This window comes from Ostrea edulis, chromosome 9 (assembly GCF_947568905.1).
Source record: "Ostrea edulis chromosome 9, xbOstEdul1.1, whole genome shotgun sequence".
NCBI lineage: Eukaryota > Metazoa > Mollusca > Bivalvia > Ostreida > Ostreidae > Ostrea > Ostrea edulis.
In genome coordinates, this window is record NC_079172.1 from 13,728,585 (window position 1) to 13,742,084 (window position 13,500).

Here is a 13,500-nt window from a genome sequence, read left to right on the forward strand (position 1 = left end):
TTATTATTTGAAAACTGTCAGTTTTTAACAAGAACTATCTTGTTTTTATATCAGCCATATTATGTTATTAACCACCCCTAACAACCTATAAGCTCCTCAAGTGTATGTGATATGGTATAGTAATCTCCCCTCTATTCATTTTGTCCGATGATCTATATACTCATGCGGTTTTACAAAAGAAAATACATTTTAACTAGCCAAGGGTTTTCGGTCCACTACAAATTGCATTTTATACGGAACCAAAAACAGTTGGCTAGTGAAGATGGAGAAAATAATCTGTAGGAGAAAGTGATTAACAGTACTTAAAAACATCTTCTTGATGCAAAATTATCACATTGTTGGATTTCTCCCCATTTGTAAAACAAACTCGTTCAGAGTGCACATTAAGGATCCAATGGTACCAATGACTCAAATATTTACCATTGGCAAATCGGTGATGTGGTACCATTGTGTTTACTCTGAATGTACCCAATAATGATATGTATATGTTTACTTTTTCCCAATGATATCATGTATATATTTTATGTTATGCTATCTATTTTTCTATTCTCTCATTTATCTGTCTGTGAATATGTTTTATACAGCACCATGATGTAAACTAGTCATTTGATACTAATAAAAAAAATGTGCTATCCTATCTAAATAAAGAATTCATTATTATTATTATTATTATTATATATAGTATCGAACTGAGGAAACTTCTGTTATAGATGAGTGTTTCTTGTTCCTTTCACCGTAAAAGTAACCTACGAAGGATATGTAAGCTTGCAACTGGTATGAATTTGGAAATCCTTTCTAAAAATGTTGGTGCACTGTAGATACATACAAATTTTTTTATCTCAAGCTCTTGAAAGTCAATCGTCGATCGATAAAGAACAAAGAGTACCACAAACGGTACAATATACGCCCGTCGAACAGTGAAATTCAACCTGGAAGCATATTGTGCACTCTGAATTGATACAACACACATTCTGAATAGAAAAGTCTTAAAGTGGGTCATGGTGTACCAATCCATCTGACATGTGAGCTGATTATGTATTAAATTTTCACTGAGATTGAGGTTGTGACAAAATGATAGTGCAATATTTATTTATGATGATAAAAAGTCCAGGAAACCATTTGATCTACTTTTAGCCCTAAAGTAGGCCATGGTGCTCCAATTAAGTTGAAATGTTTTAAATGTGAACTGATTATGTATTTCTATGAAAGGGAGGTTGTGACTAAATTTCAGAGCAATACCTGCGATGATACCAAAAAAAATCTGGAAAACTGTTTGACCTACTTCTACCCCTAAAGTACTGTAGGTCGTAGTGTGCCAATCCAGCTGAAATGTTAACTGCATGCACTTGTCTTCCTCTGAGAGGAAGCCTTTGACAAAATATCAGGGCAATATTTGTATCCTTAATGAAAAAAAGACCGGAAAACTGTTTGACCTACTTTTTCCAAAAAGTAGGTCAAGGATATACCAGTCCAGCTGAAATGCAAACTGAACTTGTATTCCTCTGAGAGGAAGCCTTTGACTAACTATCAGGGCAATATCTGAATCCATAATGAAAAAAAAGCCCAGAAAACTATTTAACCTACTTTTAGTCCTAATCTAGGTCACAGACGGACGGACCAATCCAGCTGAAATGCAAATTGAACTCGTATTCCTCTGAAAGGAAGCTTATGTGTAAATTTCAGGGCAATATCTGTATCTGTAACGGAAAAAAGTCCGGAAAACTGTTTGACCTACTTATAGCCCTAACGTAGGTCAAGGATAAACCAATCCAGCTGAAATGCAAACTCACTCTTACAATTCTTGAGGGAGATATTGTAACCAAATTTCAAAGTTGTACATTCATCCGCTACGGAAAAAAGTCCGGAAAACATGACCCGGGACAGATGGATGGACGACCAACTGGACGGACGCACGGACAGCGCCATAACATAATACGTCCCGTCTAATGATGAGCGTATAAAAATTATTGAATTGTTGGAAATGATAAATAAAAATGTGGTAATCAAATCAAGACATACCTGCTATTGAAAGTTATATGACATCATGATTTATCTTTACAAATATTGGGCACCATTGGAATGAACGGTGACTTCGGCGTTACAAATCCGATAATGGAATACTTCTGAGGTATGAATGTAGAATGAGGGAGCTACGGGGAGGGAATGGTCCCCCTTTTAACAACCATCATTTTCTAAATCACCCCATCCCCATCCCCCACTTTTTATGACAGAAGTGAATGGTACGATGCCAGGTTGATGTTATGAAGTGAATCCATGTTCTCCCAACGATTCAAGAAATCAGAGTTTGGGAAAAATTTTCTTTGAGGCAATACATATGATACACTGCTACCACCCCCCCCCCCCCCCCCCCCCCCCTTTATATATATTTTGAGGTATAATGAGTCGTATGTCACTACTTAATAACCCTTCTCCATGGGTTCAGAATTTGAAATATTTTGAATATCAGTCAAAAGGACATGTTACGTTTTGTTTGTTAATTTATATATTTATTCTTGACAAGAATTTGACAAAATACTGTAAAGACTGTCTTCTCTGGCAACCCCTGAAAAAGATGCTACGTTAAGTTCCTGTTTCCCCACTTCCTTAAATCCAAATTACGTCCCTCTGCCACATCAATAATGCTGGTTCTTAATTTTGGTATCAAAACCAGTAAGTAAAATAACTTTATGAACGAAAGTCAGCTAAACCGGAAGTAAGCATGCCTAAAAAATCGCTAAATTACACAACTTGGGTAGATTCTAGAACACAAAATACGCAAGAAACGGAAGAACTTGAAAATCCCCTATTCCATATGGGGAAATATCAAGCTCCCTAAAATGCAACACTCTCTACAAAGTTCTCACTTTCTCAGAGAAATTTCATGTTTTCCAACAATTTGCACATCATAATGCTTAAAGTATGTGTGGTTAAAGTATGTGTCCAGTTTCACAGTGCCGTACTCTTTAACAGAAGAAAAGACTTTGTGTTACACTTACTCGTCAGTGTGCATGCTTTTTTGTTCTGTAGGTCCTTGTACCAGTGTGATGTTCACTTCAGGTGTATTCTCCACTAAAGTGTAAAATTCCATTTTGAAAATAATGAAAAATAAAGTTTTGGTTACAGCGTTCTTTCATATTTTTTTCAAAAAATGAATATCTTGAGATCATTTCGGTATGAATGGGAAATTTTTACTGCTACTCTTTGTTGAGATAAGTTATGTCAAATAACCAAGTCCAGACAATAACAAGAGGTACTGTGCATGAGCAATGCTCACTAAGAATACCCCCCACTTACCCCAATCTCCCAAAGGGTGTTGGTAATAGGTATAAACTACCTCTTTTCTGAGTGTAAAAAACAAATGGCATGACAAACCGAACCATATTGCTACTTCGATGTCCAGTGCACATGACCTTTAACCTTTTGACCCCAAAATCGATAGGGAACATCTTCATCCCATGGGTAGTCCATATGTATGATATGGTGACTGTAGGTGGAAAGGATAACGCTTTAGAGCCCGGAAACCATATTGCTACTTCGATGTCCAGTGCGCGTGACCTTTGACCTTTTGACCCCAAATTCAATAGGGAACATCTTCATCCCATGGGTAGTCCATATGTACAATATGGTGACTGTAGGTGGAAAGGATAACGCTTTAGAGCCCGGAAACCATATTGCTACTTCGATGTCCAGTGCGCTTGACCTTTTGACCCCAAAATCGATAGGGAACATCTTCATCCCATGGGTAGTCCATATATATGATATGGCGACGGTAGGTGGAAAGGATAATGCTTTAGAGCCCGGAAACCATTGCGTCTACAGACGGACGGACGGACGGACAGACAGACGGACAACCCGATTCCAGTATACCCCCCCCCCCCCCCAACACAACTTGTTGCGGGGGGTATAAAAACAACAGAAACGTGATGGGGTAGGGTTTTAATCTGTCCAGACATTCAATATCTATTAAGGCCAAATGGAAAAGTTATTAATTTTTCAAGTATGTGCATAAACATAGATTTGCTTACATATGCATGTCAATACCTAAGCATTATATTTCAACTGAAAATACAAATATCAAATACGAAGAGAAAATTGGCAAGCTATTTTTTCTTGATGCATCATATTCCAATTACGATAGTTCAAAATAAGTGACCTCCAGAAACCTAAAATGTATTTCAAATCATGACGTAGATAGTACACTGTCAGTATAACATTTGAATGGGAAAGATATTTGGCCACTAACTTCTCAAATACTCATTATACATAAGTGTGTAACAGTAACGTATCTGTTTCAGAAGGATATAGAATAAAAGGAAGATCTTGTGTACAATGCATTATTTCTTACAGAAATTGATGAGCAGAGTTTGAATTTGTTTTTATTTTATTTTTTCCACTCATTTATTTCGATATCAAATGTAGTGTACACTGTATCTTGATTCTAAAAAGTAATCTACTTATTTGAACGATATCTCCCATCTACCGTTAAATAAATGACAAAAGATGTATAACCATTGAAATGAGAGTTTATTTACATATTTTCAATCATGAATAATAACATGAACCTGAACACAAATAAAAATTAATGAACAAAGAGGAGAAAAGTCAGTATCGCATCAATTATGAATATCATGGTTTTCTGTCTGTATTTTTACAGTACATTTAGGGGGGGGGGGGGGGGGGGGGGGGGGAGGGGGGTGTTCCCCCGACGAGCTATCAGTTTCCGCTCCGCCAAAAGTTTTGGAGGAACCCTATTTTCCCTGCCCGTTTTCCTTTCATTCTCAAGAAATGATGGATCATATCAAGCTTCTTTCTTTCCTGGCACACCTTCTGGATTTCTGCCAGTGTTTTTCCCATTTCTTACTATTCTGAAAAGTTCGAATGAATCATTCAATTTCAAGCGTATTTTTCTCTCTATGCGTTAGAAATGAATAGTAATTATTAAAAACAACAAATAGTGTTGAAGAATTAACCAAGTGTTTGATAATAATAGCACTAAATCCAATGAGAAACTAAATTTAAATATCTAAACAGATACGTTACCACTACGAACAGATACGATACCATCAATAATAGGTGCTTGCAATGTACCAAATGACAGTCTACCATCTTAATTCTTTATAACAATATTCATAATAAAAATAAAAAGCAAAATTTGTCATATTCATTGCTTTTACAAAGATGAATTTTCAGAAAATTCATGAAAAAAATTCTATATTTACCATCTGCCCGTCTGCTGAGTTACAAAGTTTTAACATCATGTTTGCATCATTATTTGTTGAACCGGATACAACATACTGTAACTAAGTTGAAGTTCAGAATGAAAACGAACTCTAAATATCCGTATTACAGCCATGAAAAGAACGATGGTAACGTATCTGTTTGTAACGTATCTGTTGATTAATCATGTTTTCCTTTAAAAAATCATTCATTATCCATCATATAGAATAGAGTCGGTGTAAAATACATATACCTGCATAATCAAACAACTTCATGCAATCAATTTTGTTGTACCCTTCTTCTGAAGCTGGATAGGCGGTAACGTATCTGTTGCAAACCACGCATCCAAATGCTGATTTTTAGTCTTTAATCTGGATTATTTATCATATCCCTTTTTCATGATGCAAAAACTTTAAGCTTATTCTTATATCTAATAAATATGCTATTTATATTGATATGAAAAATTAAAAAGAATGCTGTCAGATTTTTTTTGTAGAGGTTTAAAATCGGTAACGTATCTGTTCGCAATCCAACGGACACCAGTTTCAGAACATTTTTTTTGTAAAATATAATTTCTTTGAAAAATTCAAAGTTACTTGCTAGACATTAGTTTTGTTACCTTCAAATAACAACAAGAAAGGACCCGAACGTATAGAAATTATCAAAATTACCCCAATTGTAATAATTATCAATGTAAAACGGACACGGTGATTTTGCTTAATTTTCACATCTTATGAGTGTAGTGCTCGGAGCAATGCATAATTATGTTACAATAATCATAATATTAGGATTTTGATACATACTGAATACATGTGTAAAATATACGATTTTATCAGCTAAAGCATTAAATGTATTTTTGAGGACCGCGGACACATAAAATACGTAATTTAACACTTATATGGAGAATGCACCTTCAGTGGTCAGTTCAGTTTCCGTGACACTAGTACTAGCTGGTTTAGAGGGTAATTCGGTGGTTGTTTGTTGTGTTAATGTGCTGCCCAGTTCTGATTGCCTTGTAATGTTATAACAGGCTTGATCTGAAAATCAACGGATAAGTTTAATAAAAATTATTGAACTAAATATTTCACATGGAATTCTAAAGGAAAAACAATTTCTATATTTCAGTACAAAAGGTCAACACATTTCATTTACTTACACTTGTATGCATCTGTTGAACTATAAAATGCTGCACATTTGTCTTCATCAGAATAATTAGAGCAATCCCTTTTGTAGTCATTCCTCACAAATGGAAACTTATTTTGATAAAAAAGTGGACAGTGTCCTACAAAACAGAGTATTTACTTAGAAGAGCATTTTTACATGCAATTTAAAGCTATTAAGATATTTCAAAATATAATATGTTTACAGCAACAAACAGCAGCCAGTGCTACCATTATTATGCATACATACAGATACTTACATTCACATGTTTAACTTAGTACATATTTTTTTACATCATCAATCTACTTGATGACATTGAATATTCTTTTCTTTTATTTTGGTTTTGTTTGTGTAGGGGTATGTGTGATAATCTCAACATCAAAATAAATTTTTAATTCATATTGGATATACAAGAGGCCCATGGGACACATCACTCACCTGAGCAGCAGTTCCTAGCAATAAACAACATTGAGTAAAACTGATTATAAAAGGAGCTTTGTTCAGAAAAAACTTTTCAAAGATAATGACTACAAATTCATTTATTATCATATACCCTTGTAGACGGGTATGGCCTTTCATATTACATGTAACAGATTTCATCTAAGGATGCTTTGTGCCAAGTTTGGCTCCCTATTCATTTGCACTTAAAACTTTGATTCCCTATTGTGACCCAACGCTAACCTCAGGGATCATGATTCTTAAAAACCTGAATCTCCACTTTGTCATGAAGCTTGCATATAAATTTCAGCTTCTCTAGCCCAGTGATTTTTGAGAAAAAGATTTTTAAATGATCCCAGCCTATTTTTGCATTTTTGTGATTATTTCCCCCTTTGAAGGGGCTATGACCCTTCATTGAACAAACTTAAATCGCCTTCACCTAAAGATGATTTGTGCCAAGTTTGGTTTAAATTAGCTAAGTGGCTCTGGAGAAGAAGTTGAAATGTGAAAAGTTTACAGATGGACAGAGACGGACAAAGGAGATCAGAAAAGCTCACAGAAGAAGATGAAAATGTAAATTAAAAGTTTATGCCAATGACAATGATGCCAATGACAGACAACAGAAAGTTTTGATCAGAAAAGCTCACCTGAGCCATCAGCTCAGGAGAGCTAACAAGAGGTACTGTGAGCAATGCTCACTTAGAATACCCCTCGCTTACCCCAATCTCCCAAAGGGTGTTGTTAATAGGCATAAATTACCTCTTTCCTGAGTGTAAAATTATAGTATGCCTTTGTAGAAGAAAATGGAAAATATAGTCCGAACACAAATCCATGGTATAAACCTATAATTTTGACCTTGAGATCAAAGGTCAAGGTCATAAAGAGCTCATGAATGTACATGACACATAGTCCCATGGTGATACACCCATGTCTTATGGTATGACTATGTCAAAACCCTTTAATCAATTTTGACCTTGAGGTCAAAGTTCAAGGTCATATAGAGGTAATGAAGGTACCTGACACATCGTCTCATGGTGATACACTCATGTGTCAAATATGGTATGCCTATGTCAAAGAACAAAGAAGTCATGGCCCTGACACAAATCCATTGAAAAAATGTTTAATTTTGACCTTGAGGTCAAGGTCATATGGAGGTCATGAAGGTACATGACACATAGTCTCATGGTGATACACTCATGTGTCAAATATGGTATGCCTATGTCAAAGAACAAAGAAGTTATGGCCCTGACACGAATCCATTGTAAAAACGTTTAATTTTGACCTTGAGGTCAAGGTCATATGGAGGTCATGAAGGTACATGACACATCATCTCATGGTGAAACACTCATGTGTCAAATATGGTATGCCTATGTCAAAGAACAAAGAAGTTATGCCCCGGACACGAATCCATTGTAAAAACCTTTAATTTTGACCTTGAGGTCAAGGTCATATGGAGGTCATGAAGTTATATGACACATCGTCTCATGGTGATACACTCATGTGTCAAATATGGTATGCCTATGTCAAAGAACAAAGAAGTTATGGCCCGGACACGAATCCATTGTAAAAAACCTTTACTTTTGACCTTAGGGTCAAGGGTCAAGGTCAACTAGAGGTCATGAAGGTACCCGACACATCGTCTCATGGTGATCCACCTGTGTGCCAAATATGGTATGCCTATGTCAAAGAACAAAGAAGTTATGGCCCGGACACGAATCTGGAGACAGACAGACAGAGTGATTACTATATACCCCTCAGAACTTCGTTCGGGGGGTATAATAATGGTAAAATGCATTGTTTTTGAAGAATTAGAAATGTCAATGTGTAATGTTTGGCAAACTGGGTAAAAAAAAAACTCTTCCTCGGATCATAAAATTCACAATTTTGGTAAAGGGCTACCTGCTCCTTCTAAATATTTATCTACTAGTTTCATTTTACTATCAATATAGCATTAAAGAAGATATTTGCATACCTTACACATAAACACTATATAATATACTTAATTTGGACCTGCATTGTAGTCAGAACCTCTACTTAGGGAGTCGTGAAATTTTGAATTTTGGTAGAGGTATTCCTGCTTTACAAGACAATATATGCATTTAGTTTTTCTTGCAGATGTGCAGTCATCATTGCAAACCATGGGTTATTGTTTCATTCTATTTTACAAACTTGTGAAACAGAATGAAACAATAACCCGTGGTTTGCAATGATGATGTGTAGTATGTTCAAGAGATTTTTGAAAACTATAGTCAATATTTGGCAGTTTTTGTCCTGCCTCTTATGCCCTATTGGTGCATGCATGAGTCCTAAAATTTACAATTTACGTCCCACTTGTCCCAAAGATGCTTCATACCACATATGGGAAGAATTGGAAGGGCAGTCATCAAGAAAAAGTTAAAAATGTTCAATTGTAAACACACTATCGACACAGAGCAATAGAGACTTAGCTGACCTAAAAATCACATTTTTTACTTTTGGACACAAAGGCTATAAATATCACTATGAAATAATCCACCTGAAGTCATTCAAATCATTGCAGAAGTACTTAAATTCTAAGTGCAGGTAAAAAGTGCAATGTATATAATTTTTGTCTTTAAAATTCCCAACTTAAAGCTGACGTGAATTAATAAATACGTACACAATTGTCATATCTTATATGCCATATTTCTCTTAGGTAGCCTAATTTACTTTACTCATATATACCTCAAATGTAATTGTCACATCTGAGTGATTTTTCTAGGTGGACTTGACCAGTGCATATCTCTGATAGTAATATATAGGGAATGAGAGATAAATAAAATCACATTTTAAAATATGATGTTTTGCTCAAAATTACAAAATATTTATTTTATACTGGTGAAACATTCTGAAAGTTTAGATAATTTAGACAAAAATGCAAAACAAGCTTTTCTTGCATACTTTCAAATATTTGCAATTTCTTATGAATAAAATGCGGAGAAATCATTTGCTGTGCAATTACATACTGATAGAATGGAAAGAGCATAAAATATATATTATTCATATCAATTCTTGCAAATTACAGGTGCATGCCATATGCATAATATGTAACAAATGTAAAAGCACATGGCATACCCCCCCCCCCCCCCCAAATGGTGTTACATAGTCTTTTAATTTGACTGCCTCAATACCCACCCCCCCCCCACCCCCCGACACACACACACACATTTTGTTTTGTTCAATCATTGGAGGTTGGGAAGGGATGGATAGAGTCCTCTACAATGAGTGCCTCATAATTTTGTTTTTACCCAATCTCAACTTTCTTAATTGGTGGTTGTGGGTGTCTTTTACTATTTTATCAGAACTTTCAAGCTGGGGTCAAGGGGGGGGGGGGGTCACCCAATATATATTCCATCTGCATAACAAGATAACTATAATTTAAAGATGGATATTGTTAATAAAGGTAGGGAATAGGCCCCCTTGTCCCCTCCCCTTGATTCTATGTGCCTGATAATGACGCAGACTATGATAAACTCAGTTATTACATTTTGCATTAGTACATATTGAGTTCAATGTAGAGTGTAATAATGCAAAAAAAATGGCATAGATACATGTATATAAGATCTATTGAGCACCAAATGAAGTAACTGAAGATAACATTATTTAATGATATGTTTAATTTTAATTATTGTGTGCTTTAAATGAATCAAATAAATCTGTACTATCAATTAATGAGAGCAATATTGAGCTACTGTTCTCTTTTATTGAATTAACAATATATCATTTGTCTTACAAGCACAGTTATTACAAGATCACCATATGAATCCTCTCTCTCTCTCTCTCTAATCCCATACACTCATACAGTGTTGTATATGCAAATTATATATGCATGAGCAGTTTAGGCCAATTCAACAAATTAGTAGATTATCATCCAGGATCAGCAAAAAGTATGGGGTGGGTGGGAGGATTTTATTTTTCTGAGAAAAATATTAATTTAAGACAAACGAGTTTTTTTTTTAACAGATCCGCATCATTTAATGGCAGATGGATATCAATCTATGCTATTTTCATACACTAATTCCAGGTTAAGCTTTAATTTAAAGATATAACAGAAATATACCTAACTTCTTCAAGATTTACGTCTGTAAGAATGCGAGAAATTAAGAAAACCATATTGATCTATTTTATTCACGTGGCTTTTCACGTTCCTATACCAGAAATGTAAACAAAAAGTGTAAATACCGGAATCAGACATGAAAATATTCCGGAAATCGCAAGTTTCGCAAAATAAAAAAATTCGAGGCGGGCCAATTTTTGAGGGGCGGGCAGGGATGATAATCTATCAATTAAGTTGAATTGGCCTTATGTACCTAAATGATTAATCAATTTACAAATCTGCAACACTCTGGCCAGTAAATCATACGGTATAAGGATTCATGCACAATACAGGGTAAATATTCTGCTCTGATACTTCCCCTGATTGAAGATAGTTGATCGGCACGGGCTAAGTGTGTTGAGGTCTGTACAACAGTGTTTACTGTAGGAATACAAATGGAGTTTATCATTTTGTTTCATGGACTATTCAAATAAAGGGAATTTTATTACTACTCAAGAGTATTTTCGACAAGTGTACATGTTCATCTGTGGTCCTTTACAGATATTACAGGAAGACCCAGGTAAATAGTCGTCCACATTTGATGCATTTTCATGGCGAGCATACATGTCATGTTTATAAGTACAGTAGTATTTATGTATTTGTAGTTTGCTTGAAGTGAGTGTAAATGGTATAAATTTTATGTCCCTTGCTTATTCCATTCTATCAATAGATAATAAATATTTCTCTGCATTTTTGCATAGTTTTGACATGTTTACTGCAACTGTACGTACATGCATGTAAAGAGAAGCCATTCTAGTAAATCTATTCATCCCAAGCTTTTAGAATGATTTACTACTGTACGATATTTTTATTGTAATTTTGAGCACTGCATGGTGTTCCAAAACATGATTTCATTTGTTTTTGATGTCCTATAAATTAGTATTGAAGATGTACGTGTTACCTGTCGAAGCTACCCGCACAGGTAAATCGAAGAAACTGATGTGAAGTGAAGTTTAGCAGAGCGTGTCCCCTTATATACCATGCAAACCCTGATACATATCACAATAGAACTTTAATTTCATCTAATATGGTGGATAAGCAGAGAAATATGGCAGATACAGAGAATTCTAATATATTCATTAATTCATGTCAGCTTTAACTGCAACTTCGGGCTTTAGTCATCCCATCCATCCATAGTGATGGGCAATCGGGGGGAAAAAATTAATCGATGATTGGATTAATCGGATGCACCTTTTCGATTGATTAATCGAAAAATAATCGAATTTTATTCATTTCAAATTTATAGCAGAAATATATTAAATTTACTTTATTTTTTACCCTAAATATCAAGTTAATTAGAATAAAATCATAAGATTGATCGAATGTATCTAGTTTAACGTCTCTCTCGAGAATTTTTCACTATGGAGACGTCTAAAATCATTTGAAATTTGAAGTTAATAATCCCATACTATCGATTTTGTTTTCCCGAAATAGGGATAGATCTCTCGACTGTTGTTGTTCCTATGGGTTAGAATAGAGCCTCATTTCCCCTTGCTTGTTGTAAGAGGGAAAATCCGAGGCCCTGGGCCGTGTCACAGTAGGTGTGCCACGATAAAGATCCCTCCCTGCTCAAAGACTGTAAACGCCGAGCATAGGCCTTAATTTTGCAGCCCTTCACCGGCAATGGTGACGTCTCCATATGAGTGAAAGATTCTCAAGAGGGACATTAAAACAATATTCAATCTTATCGGATGATTCAGCTTCGTCAGCCATTTTTAATTTTAGTGAAGTCGCGGCAGGAATATTCGTATTATTAAAAAAATACCGACGTCGGCGATTTTCGATTTTGAAAATGAGAATCGATTATTCACATCGTTTCAGTTATAGCGACCGACAATCAAAAGTCGGCGACAATCGGTACATCACTATCCATCCATCTAGCAAACAAACATTGAACAGAATACTAGTACTAGTATAGTTTACTTGAGCTACCACAAAATATCTTACTATGCAATAAATAAAGCCACAGCCCACTGCTTACCATTTAAATTCCGAGGTACTGTGCATACCTCCACCAAACTCATTCTAGTGGAATCGACTAAGCAGTGGTATGTTGCAGTTTCACAGTTTTTCATCTCCTGTAACTTGCTACAATTCTTCCTCTTTGTTGCTTCCTCCCATTCTGCTTTATTCCTTGGACAGTTAGACACCTCCTCCAAATGTTCCCATCTCCCACAGCTTTCACCAGAAACTGGGATAGCATCACCAAAATTAATCTACAAGATCAATTATTTGTCCATTTAAGGCTGGCTCAGTATTTTTTTTTAAATTTAATTACTCTCTTACCGGGCATCCTCCCAAAATTATCTAAACTATGATGGAATGTGTCTGAATTTGCACACATTATGACATAGCATAGAACTTATTTCTGTTTTACACAGTAAAATGTTTAGGCATAAAAAAAATCTATCTTACTAATTTTGTTTCTTCTCCTCCAATGGAACTGTATGATTTTTGTGTTTGTAACTAATTATTAAGATTAAAGAAGAGGCCTATATATACATGCCTCAATGGCTTCCTGATTATCACACACAAAAGTCTTTCATGAATTTTATTAAAGTAGCATTGCA

General features: G+C 35.2%; 1 protein-coding gene across 4 annotated transcripts in view; it reads right to left on the reverse strand.

The window, feature by feature from the left end:
• Positions 1-13,500, reverse strand: part of LOC125660468 (uncharacterized) — a 63,589-nt gene that overhangs the window by 45,224 nt on the left and 4,865 nt on the right. For all 4 annotated transcript variants that reach the window (XM_056148599.1, XM_056148600.1, XM_056148598.1 and 1 more), the window contains 4 exons: positions 12,912-13,146; positions 6,374-6,499; positions 6,129-6,254; positions 2,997-3,069 (listed from right to left, as the gene is read on the reverse strand). In XM_056148599.1, the coding sequence (XP_056004574.1) occupies positions 2,997-3,069; positions 6,129-6,254; positions 6,374-6,499; positions 12,912-13,146 (560 nt within the window). The remainder of the gene's footprint in view (positions 1-2,996; positions 3,070-6,128; positions 6,255-6,373; positions 6,500-12,911; positions 13,147-13,500) is intronic.